This window comes from Tachyglossus aculeatus, chromosome 9 (assembly GCF_015852505.1).
Source record: "Tachyglossus aculeatus isolate mTacAcu1 chromosome 9, mTacAcu1.pri, whole genome shotgun sequence".
In the NCBI taxonomy this organism is placed as follows: Eukaryota; Metazoa; Chordata; class Mammalia; order Monotremata; family Tachyglossidae; genus Tachyglossus; species Tachyglossus aculeatus.
The window spans coordinates 14,472,906-14,500,728 of record NC_052074.1 but is presented as its reverse complement, the minus strand read 5'-3'; the positions used below and the strand labels follow the sequence as shown (position 1 = coordinate 14,500,728).

General features: G+C 42.2%; 1 protein-coding gene across 4 annotated transcripts in view; it reads left to right on the top strand.

Annotated features, from left to right (window-relative positions):
• The first annotated feature begins 1,415 nt into the window (after window positions 1-1,415).
• The window catches only part of FERMT1 (fermitin family member 1), a 41,496-nt gene continuing 15,088 nt past the window's right edge, over window positions 1,416-27,823 (top strand). For 2 of the 4 annotated variants that reach the window (XM_038751913.1, XM_038751916.1), the window contains exons 1-9: window positions 1,416-1,559; window positions 7,324-7,485; window positions 15,092-15,325; window positions 16,699-16,842; window positions 18,520-18,733; window positions 19,465-19,567; window positions 23,803-23,910; window positions 24,549-24,680; window positions 26,365-26,414. In XM_038751913.1, the coding sequence (XP_038607841.1) occupies window positions 7,341-7,485; window positions 15,092-15,325; window positions 16,699-16,842; window positions 18,520-18,733; window positions 19,465-19,567; window positions 23,803-23,910; window positions 24,549-24,680; window positions 26,365-26,414 (1,130 nt within the window). In that variant the 5' untranslated portion in view covers window positions 1,416-1,559; window positions 7,324-7,340. Of the gene's footprint in view, window positions 1,560-4,938; window positions 5,022-7,037; window positions 7,047-7,323; window positions 7,486-15,091; window positions 15,326-16,698; window positions 16,843-18,519; window positions 18,734-19,464; window positions 19,568-23,802; window positions 23,911-24,548; window positions 24,681-26,364; window positions 26,415-27,823 lie in introns of those variants that run through there. The other 2 variants (XM_038751914.1, XM_038751915.1) reach the window with 2 other exon arrangements.

Genomic DNA, 27,823 nt, shown 5'->3' with positions numbered 1-27,823 from the left:
TGTCCCACGTGGGGCTCACGGCCTTCAACCCCATTTTACAATGGAGGGAACTGAGGCACGGAGAAGTGAAGCGGCTTGCCCAAAGTCACACAGCAGACAAGCGACGAAGGCAGAATTAGAACCCACGTCGTCTGACTCCAAAGCCCGTGCTCTTGCATGTCTGCTGTGTGACCTTGGGCAAGTCACTTCTCTGGCCTCAGGTCCCTCATCTGTAAAATGGGGGTGAAGACTGTGAGCCCCATGTGGGACAGGGACTGTGTCCAACCAACCTTGTATCTACCCTAGCGCTTAGAACAGAGCTCGGCACATTCGTTCAATCATATTTGAATGTTTTATTTTGTTTTATTTTATTTGGTTTTATTTATTTTATTTTGTTGTCAGTCTCCCCCTTCTAGCCCGTGAGCCCGTTGTTGGGTAGGGACCGTCTCTATATGTTGCCGATTTGTACTTCCCAAGCGCTTAGTACAGTGCTCTGCACACAGTAAGCGCTCAATCAATACGATCGAATGAATATTCAAGCGCTTAGTACAGTGCTCTGCACACAATAAGCGCGCAATCAATACGTTTGAATGAATGAATATTCAAGCGCTTAATACAGTGCTCTGCACACAGTAAGCGCTCAATCAATACGCTTGAATGAATGAATATTCAAGCGCTTAATACAGTGCTCTGCACACAGTAAGCTCTCAATCAATACGCTTGAATGAATGAATATTCAAGCGCTTAATGCAGTGCTCTGCACAGTCAGCGCTCAATCAATACGCTTGAATGAATGAATATTCAAGCGCTTAATACAGTCCTGTGCACACAGTAAGCGCTCAATCAATACGATTGAATGAATATTCAAGCGCTTAATACAGTGCTGTGCACACAGTAAGCGCTCAATCAATACGATTGAATGAATGACTGAATTGAGCGCTGTGTGCAGAGCACTGTACTAAGCGCTTGGGAAGTACAGTTCAGCAACTAATAGAAACAAGTACCATAATTACGCTGCTGCTGCTGCTGCTGAAGTTCGCTGTTGGCAGGGACTGTCTCTATATGTTGCCAAGTTGTACTTCCCAAGCGCTTAGTACAGTGCTGTGCACGTAGTAAGCGCTCAATAAATACGACTGATGACTGATGATGCCAAATGCGATTTAGTGTACTGTCCCGAGCGCTCAGTGCAGTGCTCTGCACACGGTAAGCGCTCCCTAAATACGATCGACAGATTGATTTCCCCTCTCCCCCATGTCTCTCCAGTTCATCTATCCTCCCTCCCCATGTCGAAGTGGAGAAGAAGACTGGCTTCCTTCTTCCTCCTCCTCCTCCTCCTCTTTCTCCTCCCTTCCTCTTCCTTCTCCTCCTCCTTCCCCTCCCTTCCTCCTCCTCTCTCTCTCTCTCACCTTTTGTGCCCCTGAGCCCCAGTGTGTGTCTGTCTGTCTCTCTCTCTCTCTCTCTCTTTTGTGCCCCTGAGCCTCAGTTTCTCTCTCTCTCTGAGCCCCAGCAGAGATCTCAGAGTTTGGGAGGTTGGGGGCTCCCCAGCCCCTCGCCCGCAGGACTGGTTCCCAGGACGGAGGGTGAGTGCGCAGGAGAGGGGCCGCTTTGGGGACCGGACAGCCCTGACCTCTGGGATGGTGTCTGCTGATAATCAGAATAATAATAATATTGGTATTTGTTAAGCGCTTACCATGTGCCAAGCACTATTCTAAGCGCTGGGGGAGAGACAAGGTAATCAGGTTCTCCTACGTGGGCCTCACAGTCTTCATCCCCATTTTAATAATAATAATAATAATGACATTTGTTAAGCGCTTACTATGTGCCAAGCACTGTTCTAAGCGCTGGGGGAGATACAAGGTAATCAGGTTGTCTTACGTGGGCCTCACAGTCTTCATCCCCATTTTAATAATGATAATAACAATGACATTTGTTAAGCGCTTACTATGTGCCAAGCACTATTCTACGTGCTGGGGGAGATACAAGGTAATCAGGTTTTCTTACGTGGGCCTCACAGTCTTCATCCCCATTTTAATAATAATAATGATGACATTTGTTAAGCGCTTACTACGTGCCAAGCACTATTCTAAGCGCTGGGGGAGATACAAGGTAATCAGGTTGTCCTACGTGGGCCTCACAGTCTTTATCCCCATTTTAATAATAATAGTAATGATGACATTTGTTAAGCGCTTACTATGTGCCAAGCACTGTTCTAAGTGCTGGTGGAGAGACAAGGTAATCAGGTTGTCCTACATGGGCCTCACAGTCTTCATCCCCATTTTAATAATAATAATGATGACATTTGTTAAGCGCTTACTATGTGCCAAGCACTGTTCTAAGCGCTGGGGGAGATACAAGGTAATCAGGTTGTCCTACGTGGGCCTCACAGTCTTTATCCCCATTTTAATAATAATAGTAATGATGACATTTGTTAAGTGCTTACTATGTGCCAAGCACTGTTCTAAGCGCTGGGGGAGAGACAAGGTAATCAGGTTGTCCTACATGGGCCTCACAGTCTTCATCCCCATTTTAATAATAATAATAATAATGATGATGACATTTGTTAAGCGCTTACTATGTGCCAAGCACCATTCTAAGCGCTGGGGGAGAGACAAGGTAATCAGGTTGTCCTACGTGGGCCTCACAGTCTTCATCCCTATTTTAATAATAATAATAATAATAATAATAATAATGACATTTGTTAAGTGCTTACTATGTGCCAAGCACTGTTCTAAGCGCTGGAGGAGATACAAAGTAATCAGGTTGTCCCACGTGGGGCTTACAGTCTTAATCCCCATTTTAATAATAATGATGGCATTTGTTCATTCGTTCATTCAATCGTATTTATTGAGCGCTTACTGTGTGCAGAGCACTGTGCTAAGCGCTTGGGAAGTACAAGTTGGCAACAGAGACGGTCCCTACCCTTGTTAAGCGCTTACTATGTGCGAAGCACTGTTCTAAGTGCTGGGGGGGGGGAATACAAGGTGATCAGGTTGTCCCACGTGGGGCTCACAGTCTTAATCCCTATTTTAATAATAATAATGATGATCATGGCATTTGTTAAGCGCTTACTATTTGCGAAGCACTGTTCTAAGCTCTCGGGGGGGGGGGGACGCAAGCTGATCAGGTTGTCCCACGTGGGGCTCACAGTCTTAATCCCTATTTTTATAATAATAATGATGATCATGGCATTTGTTAAGCGCTTACTATTTGCGAAGCACTGTTCTAAGCGCTGGGGGGGATACAAGGTGATCTGGTTGTTCCACGGAGGGGGGCTCCCAGTCTTAATCCCCATTTTACAGATGAGGGAACTGAGGCCCAGAAAAGTGAAGTGACTTGCCCAAAGTCACCCAGCTGACAAGTGGCGGAGTCGGGATTAGAACCCACGACCTCCGACTCCTAAACTCGTGCTCTTTCCACTAAGCCACGCTAAACTGCTGATACTTATATTGTCTCCTCCCAAGCGCTTAGTACAGTGCTCTGCACCTGGAAGCGCTCCTTAAATACGACTGAAAGACCAGGGAGTGGCTCCCTGCAGTTTCAAAAGACTTTCACCTATCTCGCCTTATCTTAAACGCCTCGGCCCCGGGATCGATAACTTTGGGGGGAATTAAAGAGTTCTCCCCTCCTCCCCTCGAGCCGGCCGGTGGAGTTGGGGTGGGGGTGCCCAGGTGGGGATCCACCCCCAATTCTTTAAAGCGGCCTTTATTCTCCAACCTGTCTCCTGGGCTGCTACTGTGTGATCAGTCAATCAATCAATCGCATTTATTGAGTGCTTACTGTGTGCAGAGCACTATACTGAGCGCTTAAGAAAGCACAGTAGAAGAGTTTTGGTTTTTTATGGCATTTATTAAGCGCTCACTATGTGCAAAGCACTATTCTAAGCGCTGGGGTAGTTACAAGGTGATGATCAGGTTGTCCCACGGGGGGGCTTACCGTCTTAATCCCCATTTTACAGATGAGGTAACTGAGGCACAGAGATAATAATAATAATGGCATTTATTAAGCACTTACTATGTGCAAATCAATCAATCAATCGTATTTATTGAGCGCTTACTATGTGCAGAGCACTGTACTAAGCGCTTGGGAAGTACAAATTTGCAAAGCACTGTTCTAAGCACCAGGGAGCTTACAAGGTGATCAGGTTGTCCCACGGGGGGCTCACAGTCTTCATCCCCATTTTACAGATGAGGGAACTGAGGCCCAGAGAAGTGAAGTGACTTGCCCAAAGTCACACAGCTGACGGAGCTGGGATTTGAACCCATGACCTCCGACTCCAAAGCCCGGGCTCTTTCCACTGAGCCACGCTGAGATGTTAAGTGACTGGCCCAAAGTCACACAGCTGACAATTGGCCTAGTTGGGATTTGAACCCATGACCTCCAAAACCCCTGCTCTTTCCACTGAGCCACGCTGCAGACCCCTTCCCTGGGCACAAGGACCATACAGTCTAGAGGAGGAGACAGACATTCATATAAATATGAATGGAAAAGCAGCGTGGCTCAGTGGAAAGAGCCCGGGCTTTGGAGTCAGAGGTCGTGGGTTCAAATCCCGGCTCTGCCAATTGTCAGCTGGGTGGCTTTGGGCAAGTCACTTCACTTCTCTGGGCCTCAGTTACCTCAACTGCAAAATGGGGATTACTTTGCACATAGGAAGCGCTTAATAAATACCATTATTATTATTATTAAATATATTACGGATGTGTGCGTAGGTGCCATGGAGCCGAGGGAGCAAATTCCAAGTGCAAGGGTGACGCAGAAGGGATGGGAGAAAAGGACATTCTTTTGGCCCCCCATGTTGGGTGGTTCGTGTGAGTGGGGAGGGGGCAAGGGCTACCCTGGGCCTGGGGCTTGGAGGGCAGAAAATCCTTCTGCTTGCAGTGACAAGTCCCAACTCGCTGCTGAGTAGAAAAATGTTCAGAAGTCCCCAGGAATGAAGGCTCAGTGTGGACGGCAGCTGGAGGAATGTGGGGGAACCTGATTTTTTTTAAAAAAATCACACCGAAATTCGCCATAATCAAATGATCATTGCTTGCGTTCCTACTAAGGTCTGTTATTGTGTATTTTTGAAAAAGCCCTTATCCAGATGTTTTTAAACATTTCAATTTCTATTGTTTAAATACACTTGTTTAAATACCGTTTGCCTTTTTCTGTCCACCTCGGAGAAAAATTCATTTCAGTTAATGTAGCCAGGAGAGCTAATGTGGTCCAGCTAAATATTGCTTTCTAGTCAGCAGTACTCACAACATTTTATTAAATATTATATCTCCATGAAAAAAGATTGATGAGACATATGCAAATCATATGGTTTGATTATTTTTTTCTTACCTTTCAAACGATTGAGACTCAATTCTACTGTGCAATCCAAACGAGGAAAATCTCTGTGAACATTCATTCCTTTATGTGCAAAACTATAAAATATTCGGACTTTTTCTTAAAGTGGTAAAGCTATTCGCTTACTGACCATAGTACCAAATAGCTATTTCTGGGCACTTTCCCTATTCTGATTTCTGAAAAATGAGTGCTTCGGTGTTTGAGTTCTTTGCTCTTAGCATTTTCTGAATAAGCAACCTTAAGTATTCATGCTTTGTAGAGGTTCATATTTTCTTTTTCATTCCTTAAGTACTTGCTATTCCCAAATGAAAAAGGAGCTTGGGCCCAGGAGTCAGAGGATCGAGGTTCTAATCCCAGCCCCACCACTTGTCCACTGTGTGACCCTGGACAAGTCACAACTTCAATTACCTCATCTGTAAAATGGGCATGAAGACAGTGAGCCCCACGTGGGACATGGACAGTATCTAACCTGACTAGCTTGGATCTAACTACCCCAGAGCTTAATGCAGTGTCTGGCACATAAGTGCTCAACATTTTAAAAATACGATTAAAAAAGTACCTCCCAGTTTGGTTACATTGTCATTTTCATTAATTAAGTCTTTTATGCTTGTGGACTCAGCTTATTTTCATTGGCTGGTCTTAGATGCTGTCTATTGAGTGCTTACTATGTAAAGAGTGCTGAACAAAGCATTTAGAAAAGCACAATATTAACAGAACTAGCACCATTAGTTAAATTGGGCTTCTAAAATGGTTCTGGGTTAATAGAATTTTTCACTAGTTTCGTATATCACTTTATAAAGTTCTTAGAACGTAAGCACTTTACTGCTTTGAAAAAATGATAGAGAAAAAATTCTCATTTTGCAAACTGGGAAGGAAATTGAAACAAATTCTTTTTCTCCTGTTATTTTGAAAAACAAGATGAACACATTATAGCAAAAGTAGAATGGAGCCTGTTGCATGTACATAAGTAGGTGCTTAATAAATGCTGATGATCTAGAAGGAGGAATGACTAATTTTTAAAAGCATAACATTTTGCAAGTGATAATTTTCCTATTTTCAGTTTAATATGAATGCAGTGTGCAGTTTTCTAATTGAGGAAAAACAACTTCTGTTTTGCAATTTTACTTAGGGATGGTATTTACAAAGCACTTTCTATGTGCCAAGCACAAGGGTAGGTACAAACGTAATTTAGTTACTTGGCTTTAATAATCATAGAGTTATTATATTCATTCATTGAGAAGCAGCATGGGTCAGTGGAAAGAGCACGGGCTTTGGAGTCAGAGGTCATGGGTTCAAATCTCAGCTCCGCCAATTGTCAGCTGTGTGACTTTGGGCAAGTCACTTAACTTCTCTGTGCCTCCGTTACCTCATCTGTAAAATGGGGATTAAGACTGTGAGTTTCCCTGGGACAACCTGATCACCTTGTAACCTCCCCAGTGCTTAGAACAGTGCATTGCACATAGTAAGCACTTAATAAATGCCATTACTATTCACTTAATAATGAGTAATCTATTAAACATCTTCAGGTGGCGATTCATGACAATATATAATTTTTGCTCTCAGAACTCTCACAATCTAGAATAGACAAGTAGCAAAATGAATGAATATTTACCAGGTTAGATTGTCAAATAAACTCTTAGAATTTACTTCTTGCTCACTATCCTGGCCCTCTCTCCTTTCCTCGCCCCCTCCACCCCCACCCCAAGCTGATGTTTGTGTTCACTGGACAGTCAACCAAGGTCAGATCTTAAGAAACCAACTGGGAACTAATATTGTGTGGCGGTGGGGTTGCCAAGTTGTCCCTTGGACTGTTCTGGTATTCTTTGTGGTATTTGATAAGCACTTACTATGTGCACTGTACTAAACACTGGAGTAGATACGTGATAATCAGGGTGGACACAGTCCCCATCCTGCCAAAGTGTTGGGCATAAAAAATGGAGCAACAATGCAGGTGGACAGTGCTCTGGTAACTTTTCAGATTTCTAACTGCCCTGTTGTCTTGATTTTACTGAATAGATTTGCAAGTTGCCAAGATGATTTCTTCTAGTGACTATGGATCCAATTCATGGGAACTTAGCATCCGTGTTGACCATCAGTTAGTAAAAGATGCTATTAAACTTACAGTATCTGGAGATCTGCATATTGGTGGAGTGATGCTCAAATTAGTTGAGAAAATTGGTAAGTTAATCTACCTTTCATCAAATTTACAAAAGTTTTAAACGAAGTATGTAGCAACTTTCTGTAGGTGAAGAGACCAGAGTCACCCCAAAGACAAAGACAGAGTCTTTGTGTTAATAGTTTAGACACTTTTTTATTGATTTATGATACTGTGCATTCACAGTCTAGAGTACATGCTAGCTCAATACAGACAGTGTGAGGTAATGCAAAGTGGACTATGTATGCATTAGTAAGGTATAATAGGTGCTGTTTCTCAATTGGTGGTGAGCTATTGGGGTTTTTTTTCCTTTTAAAACAAAGAAGATGTGTGATTAATGTATTTATTTTCTGATGTGTGTTGTGTTAGTCGCTTCTTTAATAATTAGTGCCTCAAATTACTGGTCTATGCATGTTCCTGATATGTTAATAGGCATTATGAACACAAACAGGCAAGAAAGTGAGGCCACAGGTATTTAGGAAGAGCAACCAGCCATACTGCTTCTGAGCCAATGATTTCAGCATGCATTTTGCTGCAAGCTACCATTTAAAGAGATTGGAATGAAACAAAAGCCAGGAAGTTCTTGTTTGCTAAGAGAAGGCTCCTGTATCCTGTTTTGTCTGCTAAAGCTCCCTTCAGGATTCCCTCATTTGGTAATAGAAAAGAATCCTCAGAAATAAGAAATATATAGAGAAGTGGATATGGTTGACAGGATTTTGATGGACTCTACTCATTTAAATTAATCGCTCACGAGTAAAACAGCTGAAGTAGCCAGAAGCAGCATGGCTTTAGTGGAAAGAGGACAGGCCTAAGAGTCAAGGGACGTGGGTTCTAATTCTGCCTTTGCCACTGACCTGCTGTGTGACCCTAGGCAAATCACTAGGTATCTACCCCAGCACTTAGCGTAGTGCTTGATATATAGTAAGCATTCATCACTGTTATTATTGTTGTACTAACATCAATGAATGAGTGGGCATAATCAGCATTAGTAACAGAGGTATGTCCTTTTCCACCAGATCTAGGGCCCTTCATTGTTTAAACAACTTCATCCTTAATATTGACTCAGAGGCAAAATTCATGGATTTCATTGGCAACCTGATGACTATTAGCAAGTGTTAAGATTATTAAGAATGAGCATGTCAGAAATACGCTGACTTACTAAAACTACAATTTAGTAAGTACAATCAAAACTGAGATGAGATTTTAACAGGAAACCAAATACATTTAAAGTATCAGATATAGCCTTACTGTTTGCATTCAAATGAAGTGCTAATAATGCTGCTACTCAAACCAATAGGTAGTTTCCTAGTGCTCTGCATACATGTCATCTATCTTTGCTTAGCCATGCCTGTAAACACCCTCATTGTTTTGGGGGACGATAGACAAACAGCACAGCAGGTTTCCCCAAGGAATGAGAAGCATTATTGGGTAAAGCAAGGGCCTAGGTCTCAAAAGGACCTGGGTTCTATTGCCGGCTCCTCCACTTGTCTGCTGTGTGACTTTGGGCAAATCATGTAATGTCTCTGTGCTTCAGTTATTTAATCGTATTTCCTGAATGCTTACTGACTGAGCGCTTACTGATACATACCCTGCCCTTGATGAATTTACAGTTTAGGGGGCAGAAACAGACGTTAATATAAATTATGGATATGTACATGAGCGGTATCAATAGTCACCCATCAACAATTAATGACTTGAGAGGGTTCACCCTATCAGTATTCCCCCAGACAGATGCTAATGACTAATTGCAGCTCAGAATCTGTGGATTCCCCGTCAGCTGTGTGCTACTGAGTCACCCCTTACTAGAACTTGCCACATCCTGCTGAGTTTACAGATGAGCTGTTGCAGGTCAGGACTTTCTTTCTCTCACACCTAGCCCCACCATGTGCTTTCAGTCCCCTCCCTCTGATTTTCCCTCCCTTGACCCCCATGCCCAGCACCCCTGCTCCTCTCCCTCTCCTCTCCTCATTGCACTCCCATCTAATCCCACCTCACCCCTCTCCCCCACCCCAACCATGCCATCCTGTCCCAGCACAGTCCCCTCATCTCCCTCCCATTGCACTGGCCCCCCCGCCAGCTCACCCCCATTCAACCACTTCCCACCCCTCACCACCACCCTCACCCCACTCTGGTGAATAAAGGGAGCAAGTCAGGGTGACACAGAAGGGACTGGGAAAAGAGGATATAAAGGCTTAGTTAGAGAAGGCCTCTTGGAGGAGATGTGCCTTCAATGAGACTTTTAATATGAGGAGAGTAATTTTCTCTAGGATACAAAAAGGGAGAGCGTTCTAGGCCAGAGGCAGGACTTGGCAGTGGGGAGATAGACAAGATCAGAATATAGTGAATAGGTTGGAATTAGAGGATTGAAGTATGTGGGCTGGGTTGTAATAGAGTAGCGAGGTGAGGTAGGAGGGGGCAAGGTGATTGAGTGTTTTAAAGCTGACGGTAAGGAGTTTCTGTACCAAGGTGGATGGGCAACCCCTGGAGTGGGGAAACATGGCCTGAACCTTTTTATAGAAAAAATGATCCAGGCAACAGAATGAAGTATGGTCTGGAGTCAGGAGAGTCAGGAGGCAGGGAAGTCAGCAAGGAGGTAGAGACAGTAATCAGGGCAGGATAGGATAAGTGCATCTGTAAAATGGGGATTAAGAATGTGAGCCCCATGAGGGATATGGACTGCATCCAACCAAATTAGCTTCTATCTACTCCCTCGCTTAGTACAGTGACTGGCACATAGTAAGCGCTTAACAAATGCCATAAAAAATGGTGAACTTATTTAGTCATGCTTTAATCCTTGTTAGCAGACTTGGTTAGCAAAAGGAGTTTTTAATTAGATGTTAGCACACTAGCAAGTAATTCATTCCTTCTCTACTCCGGCCCAAGGACAGTCCCAATTCTGAATGACCTTTTGCCTGGGGTCTCCCGGTCTATTAAACCACCTTTGCTTATGGCTTGGTGCAATTGACACCGATTCAAATGAGTGAAACCTCACACAGCCCTCGGGTTGCACTCTTGGAACACAGCATGGCTCGTGAAATCCCATTTTAAGAATTATCGATTCCAAGAAATAGAGGAGTGGAGGATCCAGACAAGGGCATCCTTGATTCAAGAACCCCACCTGTAATTCAGTCATCTCCTATTGACTCAGCCTATCTCGTGTCCAGTATTATAGAGCTGAAGAGGATTTATGGACCATCTGGGCTGCATGTCTGACCCTTGGAGTTTCCATTTAGTGGAGAGGGTGCTGGAACCCTTCCATTCAAGGGTGTGGCTCTAGTGGAGTTAGAGTTGATCTGGGTCACCTAACCAGGTGACCTGGGCAGGGATTCTGCTTCTGCTGGGAAGCAGCGTGGCTCAGTGGAAAAGAGCACGGGCTTTGGAGTCAAAGGTCATGGTTTCAAATCCCAGCTCTGCCAATTGTCAGCTGTGTGACTTTGGGCAAGTCACTTAACTTCTCTGTGCCTCAGTGACCTCATCTGTAAAATGGGGATGAAGACTGTGAGCCCCATGTGGGACAACCTGATCACCTTGTAACCTCCCTGGCGCTTAGAACAGTGCTTTGCACATAGTAAGCACTTAATAAATGCCATCATCATCATCATCATTCCCAGGTGTCTTCCCGAGAATTAAGGGATTCAGTTTGGATTGCCTGTTTTGGCAATATCAGGCCCAAGAGTTAAATTGTGACTATGGTTAGGGCTTTATAAACACTGGGGTTGATCTAAGGAGATTAGAAATCTAGCCAGCCCCATAAGGGGACCAGAATCTAAGGAGGAGACAGCAGGGAGGAAATAGGACCAGAGAGGTTAAGCAAATTAACTGAGGTCACACAGCAGGCCAGTGGCAGAGCTGGAACTAGTACCCCAGGTTCCCATCTCCTAGTTTCATGGTCTTTCTTTCCACTAGCCCCATACTATCTCGGGAGAGGGGACGGGGGGGCAGATCTCTCACCCAATATTACTTCATTTGGGGACCTGGTGTTGCTACATCTTGACAGCCCAAAGCTTTATTCAAGAATAGAGTGCCCAGTTGCGGTTCAAATGTAAAAGCATTTACTTAAATTCTGAAAAATTCCAAAAAAAAAAAGCTGTGAAATAGGAAGCAGAGCCAATATTACCTTCAAGGAAATGCTATACCATCTCAAATTACAAATGTACTTGGCTGTACTAGAGAAAGTCATGGAGAGACTTCTGTGTTCTGACTTCATGCCTTGGAAGTACACATAAGTGAAGGCGTGATAGATTATGGGCCACTGGGCAGAATTAACATGTTGCTGCAGATTGACGATCAACCTGAAGAAGATTGAGGTAACTGAGGTAAACACTGAACCCTCCCAAAATCTTCAGCATCTGAATTACATAGCTGAAAGGGATTACACAATCTACCTCAACCCAAATGCTGCCAGGTTATGTAATAAACAAGAAAGAACTTTTAAAGCCAAGCTGACTTTTAACTTTAACAACTGACTTTAACGGCTAACAGAAACCAATAGTACCAAGACATCAAAATTGCATCCAAAGATTCCCTCAGTGAAATTCTGCACAGCTTGGATCTGCTTCTGGTCTGGTTTCACTAGTGGCTTTTACAAGCCCTAGAAGATAGTACTTGGGATCTTTTTATTTTTAAGCATTTACTATGTGCACTGGGGTGGATACAAGGTAATCAGGTTGGACACAGTCCCTGTTCCACATGGAGCTCTCAGTTCAAGAAGGAGCGTTTAGTGTAGTGCTTTGCACGCAGCAGGCACTCAAGTGGTGATGTTTGCGTAATGTCTTCTCTGAGGTAACTGCTATCTACCGAAAGTATAATGTTATTGGCTCACCCCTGAAGGGATGGGGCCAAAATCTTTACCAAGAGGGGAGATTTGGCATTTTGTCCTGAACAAGTTTCTTCTGCGCTTGCTTCTCTGCCAAAGGAATTGGCTGTGAAAGACGAGGAATATTGAATGCCCTTGAGCACTAGCACTTACGTAAACATCCATAACATATCAATGTCTGTCTCCCCATCTAGATTGTAAATTCATTGTGGGCAGGGTGCATGTCTACAACTCTGTTGTATTTTCCCAGTGGTTACTAATCATAGTACTCTGTACACAGTAAATACTCAATACCATTGATTGAATGATTGAGAAGGTTCAATGACCGTGGTGTGTAAAAATGTTTACAAAGTGACTTTAGAGTTGACCCACATGCTTTTCAGCCTTGCGCTATTTACAAAAAGGTAGGGGAGGGAAACCTAGATAATTGAGGAAGAAGAAAATTAGATCACTCATTTCCCCTAACACTCCTACAACCACCTTTTTGCTGATTCTATCAACCCTTATCCATTAAACCAGATTAGAACGTTCTAACATATGGGTTAAAAATACCTTCAAAAAGATACAGAGGTTGTAAGAAGTGACAATGGCTACACCATGAATGCAGATGATTAAGCTATCTTTCTGCCTGCATCGAATCCTGGCTTTACCGAGTGACTTTGGGCAAATCACTTAATTTCTCTGAGCCTAAGCTTCCTCATCTGTTAATGGGGACGAAATACCTGTTTTCCTTCCCACTTGGACTGCAAAGCCCAGGTGAGACAGGGAGTGCCTGATATGATCGTATTTTCTCCACTCCAATGCTCAGTACATAGCTCTTCAATACTAATGTTATCGTTATCAAAGAAATCTTCTTTGATTTCCTAATTGGAAGGGGAGCATGTTTAATCCCCAGAGACCACCTCTCCTACAAAGAAATCTAGGCAGTTTCCTCCACTCTTCCGTATGTAGGAGACATTTAGAAATAGAGAAGTCATCAAAAATAAGGAGAAGTGGTGCTTCTGGCTCCACCCCAACTCTAAGTAGTGAGAAGCAGAGTGAGATGCAGGGTTGGAGAAGTTAAATCTGTGGATCATTTCCATCTTGGGTTCCTCAAAAAGTGACCCTTTTCTCTGGGTAGCACTACTGAATGGCACCTTCCCGCCTAAGTCTAGCAAATCCTAGCTTACTAGAAGTGCTGTTTTCAGATGAACTTGGAAACTTTTGACAACCTCAATCAACGGTATTAATGAAGTGCTTACTGTGTGCAGAGCAATGTACCAAGTGCCTGGGAAAGGATAATACAGTAGAGTTGGTAGAAGCAATCCCTGCCCACAAGGAGCTTACTTTCAATAGACGCAGGCTCTGGCTCCTCTAGAAACCTGAGGATTCAGTAGTTGTTGCCTTATGCTGTCAAGTCATGTCCGACCCACAGCGACACAATGGACACATCCCTCCCAGAACTCGCCACCTCCACCTGCAATCAATCATTCTGGTAGTATATCCACAGAGTTTTCAAAAGTAGACAGATATTCTTTTCCCATAAGAACTTCTGAAGTTGCAATTCCAGAATCACTCCATCAATCAGTCGATGGGATTTATTGAGCACTTACAGTGTGCAGAGTGTTGCACTAAGTGTTTATGTCCCTGAACTTACTATCCTATTCAGAGTTTGGTTTCCTCACCCATGAAAAGGGTAAGTTAATTTCAATTAGCCTATTCTCCCTCCTACTTAGACTGTGAGCCCCACGTGGGGCAGGGACTGTGTCCGACCTGATTAACTTTTATCTGCCCTAGTACTTCGATCAATGCTCGATATATTTTAAGCACTTAAATGCAATAAGAATTTTATCATTTAAATATTTACTGAATACTCACAGTTCCATAGTACAGTAAAGTGCTCAATAAATACGATAGATTGATGCAATTACAGGCTCTGGGTGGGATAGAAAGGAAAAGCCAGTCTGTTAAGGCCAGGCTGAAAGCTTAGCACAACTGCCCAGAACAGGACACAGGTAAAAGAGTAACAACCGATGCACTTGTTCCAGCTTGAATCATTTCAAAGTGGACGCTTGGCATGTGGGGAGGGGGGCTTCTGTTACTGAACGTCGCCTAAACTGGGCCACCCCTCATATATGTGTGTATGTACCAAGGAGCAACCCCCAAGGTGTGTCAGGCCGCCAGTCAGAACATCACTGTCAATTCCTGCAGCAAAGTGGCTCCTTTAATCACCCCGAACCCCACTTCTCGTATGCATCCGTTTTCACTGTCATCAATGGTATTTTTTGAGCACTTACTTTGTGCAGAACAATGTACTAAGAGCTTGGGAGAGTATAGTACAACACAATTGATAGATGTTTTCCCTGACCACAAGGAATTTATAGTCTGATTAAGACATTCCCAGTCTACCAGGAGCAGAAGAAAGTTCATTGAATTCAGTTGTATTTATTGACCCCTTACTGTGTGCAGAGCACTTTGCTAAGCACTTGGGAGAGTACAGTATAACAATAAGCAGACACATTCCCTGCCCGCTAATCTCGGCTCTGCCACTTGTCTGCTGTGTGACCTTGGGAAAGTCACTTAACTTCTCTGTGGCCCAGGTACCTCATCTGTAAAAATGGGGAATAAGACTGTGAGGCCCATGAGAGACATAGACTGTGACCAACTGATGAGCATGTACGTACCCCAGAGCTTATAACAGTGCCTGGCACACAATAAGCGCTTAAATACCATTTTAAAAACTAATACTATTCTACCAGTGTCCTTATCTTTGTAATTGATATTCGAGTGCTCCAATTCTTTGATTATAGAGTAAATATTTTCTTTGTTTATAGAAATTGCCCAAGATTGGTCAGACTTTGCACTTTGGTGGGAACAGAAACAGTGCTGGCTTCTAAAAACGCATTGGACTCTGGACAAATGTGGAGTGCAGGCAGATGCTGCCTTGATCTTCACACCTCAGCATAAAATGTTACGTCTTCTTTTGCCAAACATGAAGACTGTAAGACTTAAAGTCAGCTTCTCATCAGTTGTCTTCAAGGCTGTCAGTGACATCTGCAAAACCCTTAGTAAGTACCCCCGGGGCCTGCCTGTTTCCTAGAATCTCTCAGCTAAGCGATGGGGAAGCAATGTGGACTAGTGGCCAGAGTATGGGCCTTTCATTGATTCATTCGGTTCATTCATTCGTATTTATTGAGCACTTACTGTGTGCAGAGCACTGTATTAAGCACTTAGGAGAGTACAGTATAACAATAAACAGGCAGAGTCCCTGCCCACAGTGAGCTTACAGTCTAGAGGGAGAGACAGACATTAGTAGACAGATTACAGATGTATATAAGTGCTGTGGAATTGAGAGGGGGGATGATGAGGGGGATGAGCAAGTCAGGGTGACAGAAGGAAGTGGGGAGGAAGGAAAATTGGGCTTAGTTAGGGAAGGCCTCTTGGAGGAAACATACCTTCAATAAGGCTTTGAAAGCAGAGGAGAGTAACTGTCAGATTTGAGGGCTTAAGAGTCAGAGAACCTGGGTTCCAATCCTGGCTCTGCCACTTGGCTGCTTTGTGACCTTGGGTACCTCACTTCTCCGTGCCCCAGTTACCTCATCTGAAAAGGGGGGATTAAGACTCTAAGTCCCATGTGAGACAAGGACTGTGACCTAGTTAACCTGTATCTACCCCAGTGCTTAGTACAATGCCTTGTAAGCGCTTAAAAATGCCATTTTTTTTAAAAAAAAAAAAGCACTTAAGTAGAATTAAAGAGATACAGAGACAAGTTGAAATAAATGCTCTTAATCCCAGAAAGGGTCACTGGAGGGAAGAAGGGGTTGTATTTTTCAAGCCCTGGTCTTGACATTTCAGTGCTAAATCTACTTGAGACCTTAAATCTAATGTCACATTTGTTTCAGAATAATACAGTAGTATTAAAAATACTAACTGTTGGTAAGTACACTACAGGAGAGGTAATGTCTGGTAACTACACTTGAGATTTAATAATTTATTGATTGTTTTTTTTTATTACATGCAAGTCCTTGCTTTCATTTCTTCCCCTATGAGGGCCAAACAAAACCTAGGACATTGTATCTCGATAGTATATAATATAATATAGTTCTCATAAAGCATTTATTATATTCCAAGCCCTGTGCTAGGTATTGCATAGATACAAAATAATCAGATTAGACACAGATTCTGTTCCACATGGGGTTTACCACCTGAGAGGGAGGGCAAGCAGGTATTTTGTCCTTATTTTGAAGATGATGAAACTGAGGCACAGAAATGTTAAGTGATTTGCCCAAGGTCATATAACAGGTAAGTGGTGAAGTGGGGACTAAAATTCATGTTTCCTAACTTCACTCCTATGCTTTTTCCATTAGATCATGGTGCATGTTTGTAAATTGTGTTGACCCATAGAAGAGTTTTCAATAGATATTTTGTCATTAAATTCTAGATATTAGGAGATCAGAAGAGCTCTCTTTGTTAAAGCCATCAGAAGATTTTAAAAAGAAAAAGAAGAAAGAAAAGAGCAGCAAGGAGCCAGTAATTGAAGATATTTTAAATTTGGATAATTCTCCAACAAATTCAGGAACCCCAAGTAAGAGTATAGCATTTTTTTATGACTATCTTTACAAACTGTTAGTATAACTCTTTAAAACCAAGAAAATGCTCTTTATTTCTACAGTATAAACATTATTTTAATAGAATTTTCTTCAATTATCTATGGAATAGATCTACTTCTTCTAAAGAGTAATATTTTTAAAAAATAGTATTCCTACAGCACACCCTTCAAAAATCATTTTGTAATAGTAATAATGATGGTATTTATTAAGCACTTACTATGTGCCAAGCACTGTTCTAAGCACTGGGTGGTGGGAGGAATACAAGGTAATCAGGTCGTCCCAGGTAGGGCTCACAGTCTTAATCCCCATTTTACAGATGAGGTAACTGAGGCCCAGAGAAGTGAAATGACTTGCCCAGAGTCACACAGCTGACAAGTGTCAGAGAAGCAGCGTGGCTCAGAGGAAAGAGCATGGGCTTTGGAGTCAGAGGTCATGGATTCAAATCCCAGCTTGGCCAACTGTCAGCTGTGTGACTTTGGGCAAGCCACTTAACTTCTCTGTGCCTCAGTTACCTCCTCTGTAAAATGGGGATTAAGACTGAGCCCCCCCCATGGGACAACCTGATCACCTTGTAACCTCCCCAGTGCTTAGACCAGTGCTTTGCACATAGTAAGCACTTAATAAATGCCGTCAACATTATTATTATTATTAAGTGGCAGAGCCACTTGAACCCACTTTGAACCCACAACCTCTGACTCCCAAGCCCATGTTTTTTCCGCTGAGCCATGCTGTTTTCCCACTAAGTTATATGGGAACCCAAGGAATGCTCTATGGCAATCATTCCTAGATATATTTCCTTAGAACAAGAGAAACCATATTTTAAATACAATATGCCTTTCATTATTTTATTATTTTTATTATTTTATTATTATTATTATATATTATTATATGCCCAGCAGGTATGGGTGACCCTGAACTTTGTAGTTAAAGTAGAGGTTGGTCTCTATGTGGGCCATTGCTGCCATTTCTGGCTTGGAGAGGGTGACTTTTAAGGTGTGATTAGCAGGGACTAAAGGGGAGCAGGAGTCAGAGCAGAAAAAAGGCGAGAAGGGAGAACTCAGGGGGAAGAGGGAGGGGAGAGTGAGGAAACAGGAGGAACTTGGGCTGAGATTGGGGCAAGCACAGTGGCAGCGCTGGTTCTTGGGAGAGAGGCAGGGCACCCCCAGGAGAAGTTACACTGCCTGGGAGAATCATCAACAGTGGGATTTATTGAGCACTTACTATGGGCAGAGCACTGTACTGAGCACTTGGGAGAGAAGCAGCGTAGCTCAATGTAAAGAGCATCGGCTTATGAGTCAGAGGTCATGGATGCAAATTCCAGCTTGGCCAACTGTCAGCTGTGTGACTTTGGTCAAGTCACTTAACTTCTCTGTGCCTCAGTTACCTCATCTGTAAAATGGGGATGAAGACTGTGAGCCCCACATGGGACAATCTGATCACCTTGTATCCTCCCCAGTGCTTAGAACAGTGCTTTGCACATAGTAAGCACTTAACAAATACCATTATTATTATTATTATTATCATTATTATGCTGACAGAATTGTCAGACACATCCCTGCCCATAATGAACTCACAGTCTAGAGGGGGAGGATCCGAGCACAGACAGGGGACTTCTACTAACATGACAGTGAGTATTCCTGTTTTCTTTGCAGCAAGTCCTGGTTTGTATAGTAAAACCCTGACACCCACATATGATCCGATCAATGGAATGCCTGCTTCTTCCACCATTACGTGGTTCTGCAATAGCCTTCTGACTGAACAAAACTGTAACCTTCTTGCCTTCAGTCAACCCAACTGTTCACCAGAGACGCTTGCTGAAATGTACCACCCTCGGTCTCTGGTAGAAAAAGCGAAACTTAATGCAGGGTAAGGGTACTTCTCTATGTTTTATCTTCGAGCTGACTCCGTACAGTCAAGTTAATGCTTGAAAACTGTAGTGCCTTTAACGAGATCAGCCTCAATTCCTTTGAGGCTCATATGTCGAAGGGAAAGAGATCTAAACTGCAGAATTATAAAAAAACCTTTTAAAATAGCTTTTAAAAATTGAAATGCCAGAACATGTGTTGGAGGACAAGGCAGTAACACTTTTGGCCTGAACAGATGGATGATATTCATTTATTTTGAACCGTAGAGCAAGAGAGCAGAGCACACAGGTTTTGCTTGTCTCCATCCTAAAGACACTGGGGCTACACCCAAGCCAGATTCTTTAGATTAATCTGCTCTGCACCCCTTAGTAGCCTGTCTCCAATTCTTCCTCTTGATTGAAATGCCTGTCCTCCTAAAGAAAGGGCCTCACTCACCCAGATTTTTACTACAGTGCGGCTCTGGCATGCACCTGTGCCATCTTCAAACTTACAATATTTTTACCCCAGTTTGAGAGTCGGGTTTTGATGTTAGGAAACAATATTTGCAGAAATTCCCCACTATACAGACCAGGTCAATCAGTCCTGTTTGAGCGCTTACTGCGTGCAGAGTGCTGTATTAAGCGCTTAGGAGAATAATTATTTCATTTTATAGTGCAGTGTGGCTTTATAACTTTGTTCATGATTTTGTTCATGGAATCAGTTTCCTTTTCTAACTCTGTTGTTCTTTTCCAGGTGGCTAGACTCATCCCGCTCACTTATGGAACAGGGCATTCAGGAGGATGAGAAGTTGTGGTTACGGTTTAAATACTTCACGTTCTTTGACTTGAATCCAAAAGTAAGATCCTCCAATTCTTTCTATTTTACTTTCAGGTTCAAGACTGGAAATACAAAATGATTGCTTGGAGAGAAACAAGCTACTCTTATTTACAGATATAATACTAAAATACATAGTACTTAAATTTATCTGGTTCCCATTTCTTCTGCGATGATAATACTAGTATTTGTTATGATTATGTGCCAAGCACTGTACAAAGTGCTGGGGTAGAGGCAAGATAATCAGGTCAGATGCAGTGCTTGGCTCACATGAGGTATGTTTTCATGAACATCATAGTTAATAATAATAATAATAATAATGATGGCATTTGCTAAGCACTATGTGCAAAGCACTGTTCTAAGCACTGGGGTGGTTACAAGGTGATCAGGTTGTCCCACAAGGAGCTCACAGTTTTAATCCCCATTTTGCAGATGAGGTAACTGAGGCATAGAAAAGTGAAGTGACTTGCCCAAAGTCACACAGCTGACAGTTGGCGGAGCCAGGATTTGAACCCATGACCTCTGACTCGAAAGCCCATGCTATTTCCACTGAGCCATGCTAAGTAAACCAATCTAGCAAAAATGGGTTGGACAGGATACAGACACAGACTTCTGTTACTGATTTGGGGCATAAGGAGCCAGCTGGTTAGTAAAAGTTCAGTTCCCCTATGTGATTTGCATTGAATGCCATGAACACATATATATATCAGGGATCCATGTACAGTTCTATTAAAAAAAAAATTGTTGTGATTGTCAGGAGATTGCTGCAGGGAGAGAGAGAGGAGGAGACTTAGGTGTAAAGTGATATTTCACTCCATAAAAGAAATAAGAAGTAATTCATGATAGTATAATGAAGGAGCTCACAGGCTATTGAATCAACCTCACATCTAGTGATCGAGCACAAAGACATTACACCATGAATAGAACCTGTCTTTGAAAGCCTCTGGTTATGCTTCCCTTTATCAGCTGACATCTTCATATTTTCCCTGTAATTGCAATTAACCTCTCTGCCAAAAAAAAGTTATCATGGGGGTGTATCTTAAATGCTCATTACAAGTTAGATGCAGAATGAAGAGAATTTCTATTAGTGAATTACAATAACTTTAATGTTAAAACATGTATAGGTGATTAATTAAATATTAGGCATGTATGGCCATGCTCACATATTAAGCATTCATTTGGCTAGAAATTGACAGTAAAAAGTGTGGTGTGATTGTTGGTGACTTGCAATAGTTGTTAGAAATACTAAAACAAAGGCATCCCCACTGAAAAAAAAAGAGTCAGTTGTCAAGGGTAGACCAGCAAGGAGCATTGCTGTCAAGAAAGGAGTAGTTGTCTGCCAGCAAAAGCTTCATAAGGAACAAGAAACAAGACACAAATGAGAAAACAGTTCCAGGCACCACAGATATTAATCACGACACTGCAAGAGGCAACCTTTTTCTGTACACAGTGTGACCAGGACTAAAAGTCCTGCATTGGCTTTTTCAGCCACTCATGCCCTCATACAAGAACATCACCATCCGTGGTGTCATCCTCAAATATGAAGGATAGTTCTATATTTCTGTACTATATATTTCTCTCTATATATATATATACAAATATATAATAATATATAGTAGTAATAATGATATTTGTTAAGCGCTTACTTTCAGCCAAGCACTGCTTTAAGCACTGAGGTAGATACAAGATAATTAGGTTGAAAATAGTCCCTGTCCCACATGGAGCTCACAGTCTTAATCCCCATTTTACAAATGAGGTAACTGAGGCACAGAGAAGTGACTTGCCCAATGTCACACACACACACACACACACACACACACACACACACACACACACACACATATTGGTGTTCTGTCGAGGAGCCACTGGCAACATGGGGACTCCAGCCTTGTTGTTCTAGCAGTGAATCACTGGGGACTTGAGGCAAGGTTTCCCTTGGCAGAGCTCTCCCTCTCACCAAGACTTGATTCAGAAACAAGCAAGCATTAACTTGGATGTCAATTACTCAGAGAAAAGGAATCATTTTATTAAGAAGGTTCAATATTACTGATGGGAACTCCAAATGAGACTTGTTTTGGGGAGCTTGAAAATGCATAGAGGGAGAGGAGAGCCTGTTGGAAAGAGCGGTCTGGGACTCCAGATTTTTTAACCAAAATTTATCCGGGCTCACTGGAGCAAGACACACCCATCTCCCATATTGGTTAGATTTCCAGAACAGAAGCAGCATGGCCTAGGGATAGAGCATGATGGGCCCAGGAGTCAAAAAGACCTGGATTCTAATTGAAGCTCCACCACTTGTCCACTCTGTGACCTTGGGCAAGTCACTTAGCTTCTCCTTGCCTCAGTTCCCTCATCTGTAAAATGGAGCTCAAGACTGTGAGCCTCATGTGGTACATAGTCTGTGCCCAATCTGATTAACTTGTGTCTACCCCAGTACCTGGAACATAGTCAGTGCATAATAAATACCATTTTTAAAAAAATGTCACCCTATGCAGATCTTACCCAGTGGTGGAAATCCATGGAATTCATTACTACACCAATAAACTATTTCCCTATCTACCAATTCTGTCACATTGTACTCTCCCAAGCTCTTAACACAGTGCTCTGCACAAAATAAGCACTCAATAAATACCACATTGATTGAATGTCAGCATGGTCTGTGTTTTCACAATTATGACATGCCTGCAGTTCCCCCTGTAGACTGCTCGCTGTGGGCAGGGAACATGTCTGCCAACTCTATTGTATTGTACTCTCCCAAGTGCTCAATATTTAATACAGTACTCTGCACATAGTAAGTACTCAAATATCACCGATTCATTGTTGTTTGATTCTTACTTAAGGTCTAGGTTATAGCTACCTTTTTGGCTTCTCCTTGTCAGACAACTACATTTGTTTTTTCTCCTAAAAATTAGCAGATTGAGAGAGGCAGGGTAGGTGAGAAGCTGGGTCTCTAGAGATGCTAGCTGTTCTAACCCTGAGGCTCATTCTACTAAGAGCACCCTCTCCCCAGGTTCAAAAACTCAAGAGCCAGTTGTCACATTGTGCTTTCACAATTACTTTAGAAATGCTAACTAGGAGCATGCCTGTACAGAAATCCACATTCCTGGAAAAAGTCAAGGGAAGTACTTTTATGAGCTTCATTTGTGGGGAATGAAGGCTGCCAGGTGGAATGTTGTGGAAGGAGAGAAATATAAGATAAGCAGTGTGGCCTAGTGAAAAGAGCACAGGCCTGGGGGTCAGAGGACCTAGATTCTAATACCATTTCTACCCCTTGCATGCTATGTGACCTTGGGCAAGTCACTTCATCTTTTCTGTGCCTCACTTCCCTCATCTGCAAAATGGGGTTTTCTATAACTGTTCTCCTTCATAGACTGTGAGCCCCATGTGGGACATGATTATGTTCTATCTACCCCAGTGCTTAGTAGAGTGCTTGACACATAATCTTGTCTTATACTGTTGTGTCAAGGGCTTTACAAATACCATTCTCATTAAGGAGACGGTGGAGAAGCAGGCCCAGGTGAAAGTACTCCAGGGGGCAACACCCAGCACTGGACACTTATGTATTTATCTGTAATTTATTTATAGTAATGTCTGTCTCACCCTCTAGGCTGTAAGCTCATTGTAGGCAGAGAATGTGGCCACCAAATCTGTAGTACTGTACCCTCCCAAGCACTTAGTACAATGTCCTGCACCCAGTAAGTGCTCAATAAATATGATTGGTTGATTGTAGACAGTGTATCATCTGTCAGTGTGTTGAAAACGATTGTTCAGTCAAAGCCTAGAATTGTCACACTCAGCTCCGTCTGCAAATTCACCAAACTACACCTTCTTTCACACAATATTGCAAAATAAAAGAGCAGAGTACTGGGAGAAAATTATTTCTGCCCCTTCCCCCTTGTCTCCACTCCTCTCGCACTTGTAGAGAGGTAATATGACTGCTAACTCTGATATATTGTGCTCTCCCAAGAGCTTAGTAAAGTGCTCTGCATACAGTAAGCAATCAAATACCATTGATCAATTGATCCTTTGGTATTTTTTATTTCAAGAAGTTAGCACAAGGTAACTTTCAAACAAAAGTAACCTTCTACACACCTCTGGGCTCTGTTTTAAAATGAATGTTTCAAATTAATAGAAGTTTATAGTCTATTCTGAAAGGGAACGACTCAGTTTAGGAAGGAATTTGGTTTACTGTTCTATTCCTCTTCCAGGATTCCCAGAATCAGCACTTCAATTAGTTTCCCCTTTTTCTGTCAATAGTATGATGCCATTCGAATAAACCAACTGTATGAACAAGCCAGATGGGCCATTCTTCTAGAAGAAATAGACTGCACTGAGGAAGAGATGCTCATCTTTGCTGCCCTGCAGGTAACTCACTATTGATGCAGTGCAAGTTCAAACCATGAAGCAACTATCTAGAGAGTCTCAGACATTGCTCTGTTAGGAATTGTTTTTACCTCTTCCAATTTGTTAGGGTTCAGGGGGAATGGTAATAGGGTAAGCTTGCTGTGGGCAGAGAATATCACTGTTTATCATTATGTTGTACTTTCCGAAGCACTTAGTACAGTGCTCTGCACACAGTAAGCGCTCAATACAATTGAATGACTGAAACTTTATCAGCAGATGAGAGTGTTTGTGTATATATACACACACACACACACACACACACACACACACACACACACACATGAATACATATAATTCTTATTTACTCATTCAAGCCATCTCTTCTTTAGAAATATTACTTTAGGGAAGAGCGACATGGAAGTGGGAAGATTAGAGTCCTCTGATCTTTTAAGCATTTCTCTCAATAATTATTTGGAGGGCAGATTATCGAATTATGTTAAACACTTAAATGTTCCAGAAATCAATTTCTGGGATTGAAAGTGTTTTACGTTGTTTGCTTTGGGCTGCTCCTGGGAGCTATGAAGTGTGAAATGGTAAAAAAAAATAAATAAATAAAGGTATATGTACATAGTAGTAATAAAATTTCCAATTTTTTTCAGTATCATATCAGCAAAATGACATTAGCAGCAGAAACACAGGATTTCACAAATGAAGGTGAAGTTGATGAAATAGATGCTGCACTCTCTAATTTAGAAGTTACACTAGATGGTGAAAAAAACGATGATATTTTGGTATGTTTTGTTTCTGTTTAATCATTACTAACTCAAAATGATCATCTCATTTTTCCCCTATCAAAAAGGGTAAGTTTCCACTGTTTGATCATAACCTAATTTTCACCAGAAACAAAAAAAAGTTAATTTGAGCTGGTATATGTGTAAATTAGCTTGAAACTGCCATTATCTTTTCTACCATTATGTTTTTGTTATTCAAGTGAGTTATTCTAGATACTAAGCACTTTTCTCAGCATTCATTCTCTTTAGCAGGTAAAACTAAAAATTATCTTATATCATTGTTTGCTCATATATAGTAGTAACAGTGAACAAACCATGCTTAAATCTTGTTGCTTTCATTTTCATTATATATATTTGATCCCCCACACTAACCAGATCTTTTTTGCCCATGATAAAATTTGCTGAACAGAAAGCAATCTTAGTTGTGGATAAGAATGGCAAGAGAGACGCACCACGGGGGTGGTTCGGGAGGGAAGAAAGAAGGGAGCAGAGGGCTGGAAATGTGGGGAAAGAAGAAAAGAAATGGAAAGAGCTGCTCCATGGGCAAAGGGACTTTGACCCTTCTTTATCTGTCCTGTCTCGCCCATATTTTTTTCTTCCTTCTTAGGTTCTACTAAAACTACAATTGGGAGCCTGCAGTGAGGGGATAGGGGCAGGGAGAAGGTCTGAAAGCTGGCCTTTGTAACTCACCCTCCACCTCAGCTGTGGTCCCTTCATTCACATCCTGGGCCCCCTTTATGGCTCTAGAATGATCCACTAAGTCCTTCCTAGTTACACATGAGATCCACCACTCCGTCTTTGTGTGTTCTCGCTTCAGTATCCATACACATTTTCCAGTCACTGTGCAATCAAGTGCCATGCATTTATCCATCGTCCTTTCTCCTGTGTAGACAATTGTGGCCAAATCTATTGAATCATATCTCACTGAATGAATCAGGAGGAAAGGAACTAGGGGTGTACAATTACTAGAGTAGTGTAAACTCCATTAGTGGGAAGTAGTGGGGAAAAAAAATTCACAGCACGAATGAGATAATGCAATGTAACTGTTCTAGTGTGTGCTTTTGTAATCAAGTGAGTTAAAATGGCATCTTGGGATGGGAGTAGAACAAACACATAAAAGATGCATGCTATGGTTAAAAGATGCATAAAAGATGCAGACCCATCTATGGTTTCTTAGAATCACTCTAGAGCCTATTCTTTAGGAATACACAAAATACAACTAGCATTCATGTCTCGTTGGGGCTTATAACACAGAACAGCATTGTTATTCAGACCAAATAGTAAACCTTGCCACTAAGCTTGGCATGATGTTAAACAATACACTTCCCCCTCTCCCCTCCACCCCACTTTAAAATTATGCAGTACTATATTTCAAATGAACTTTGAAGACAGGGTGACAAATGAGCTGTAACTTTTCCACTGAAACTCTCCCCTTCATACAAGCACACAGATTAAAAAAAAAAAGAATTCTAAAAAATGATGACTTGAAAGGAAGTCATCCTATATACAGTGATATATCTAGGCCACAACTTGACCATTTTTTAAAAATCCTCTTTTTTTCTTTAGTTCCATGTTCAGTTTTCATCAACTTTGATAAATGTTTCATTTGTGGTAAAAAAAAAATATTTCCTAGAAGCTTCCAAAACAAATCTTCCAAGTATTTTTTTATCTTGCTTATGCTTAGGAGGACATCACAGATATACCGAGGCTTGCAGACAATCTCAAGTTCTTTAGGTAAGTTAAAAACAAAAAGTAAAATACTTATAACAAAGCAATGTAGACAAGGATCCCTTTGCCATTTTTTAAAAAACTTTTGAATCTAAAATGGGCCCTCACCCCCAATCCTTCCCACTGACTTTTTTGTATAGGATGTCTTGGCTAATGCTATCTGTCTTTGGGCTACAGCGTTGAGTCAAGAAAATGACTTCTTCCAGTGAAGGAGGCACTTCAGCTCTTCAAACAACCTCTTCTATTTCTTATTTTCACCTATTGGGAGCCTTAGACATCCAAAGTAAACACTTCAGGTCAAGCACTGGCCATACACAATACCTCATTCTTCTTTCTTGCCTCCTTCCTGCTCTTCCCTCACTCCCACCCCCAGTTAGTTTTAGGGGGACTGGGTCATTTTATGGCTCCCTGTAGACCTGACCCCTTAAGCCAGCTCAGAGTGAGTGTGAGAACCCAGTTTTCTGGAGCTAAACCTGTTTCCTGGAGGGGAGGGAGGATATAGAGAGAAGAGCATGGCTCAGTGGAAAGAACATGGGCTTGGGAGCCAAAGGTCATGGGTTCTAATCCTGACTCTGCTACTTGTCAGCTCTGTGATTTGGGGCAAGTCATTTAACTTCTCTGAACCTCAGTTACCTCATCTGTAAAATGGGGGTTAAGACTGAGCGCCCCATGTGGGACAACCTGATCACCTTGTATCCCCCCCCCACCCTAGCACTTAGGAAAGTGCTTGGCACATACTAAGCACTTAACAAATACCAACATTATTATTATTATAGAGAGAGCCAGGCCAATTATTCTGCTTTTTAAATTATCCCCACCACCTGAATGAAAGCTTCCTGGCCTTATTCTAAGGAAGAGATGGTTCAAAGTAGGCCTAGTGGACAAAACACAGGCCTGGGAGTTAGAAGACCTGGGTTCTAATCCCAACTCTGCCACTTTCATGCTGTGTGACCTTGGACACGTTATTTAACATCCCTGGAGGATTCAGTACCTGTTCTCCCTCCTATTTAGACTCTGAGCCCTATGTGGAATAGGGATCAATCAGTGGTATTTGAGTGCTTACTATGTGTAGGGCACCATACTAAGTACCTGGGAGAGTACAGTACAGCATAACTAGCAGACATGTTTCCTGCCTGTGGTGAGCTTACGGTCAAGAGGGGGAGACAGACATTAATATGAATAAATAATTTAAAGATATGCACATATGAGCTGTGGGGTTGAACCCTATCTACCCCAGCACTTGGGATATAGTAAGTACTTAAAATCATCAAAGAACAGAACTACTGGCTCAGCAGGTCATTTTGCCCTTTATTCATTCATTCACTTGTATTTGAGAGCTTACCGTGTACAAAGCCCTGTACTAAGCACTTGGGAGAGTACAGTGTAACAGACACACACATTCTCTGCCCACAATG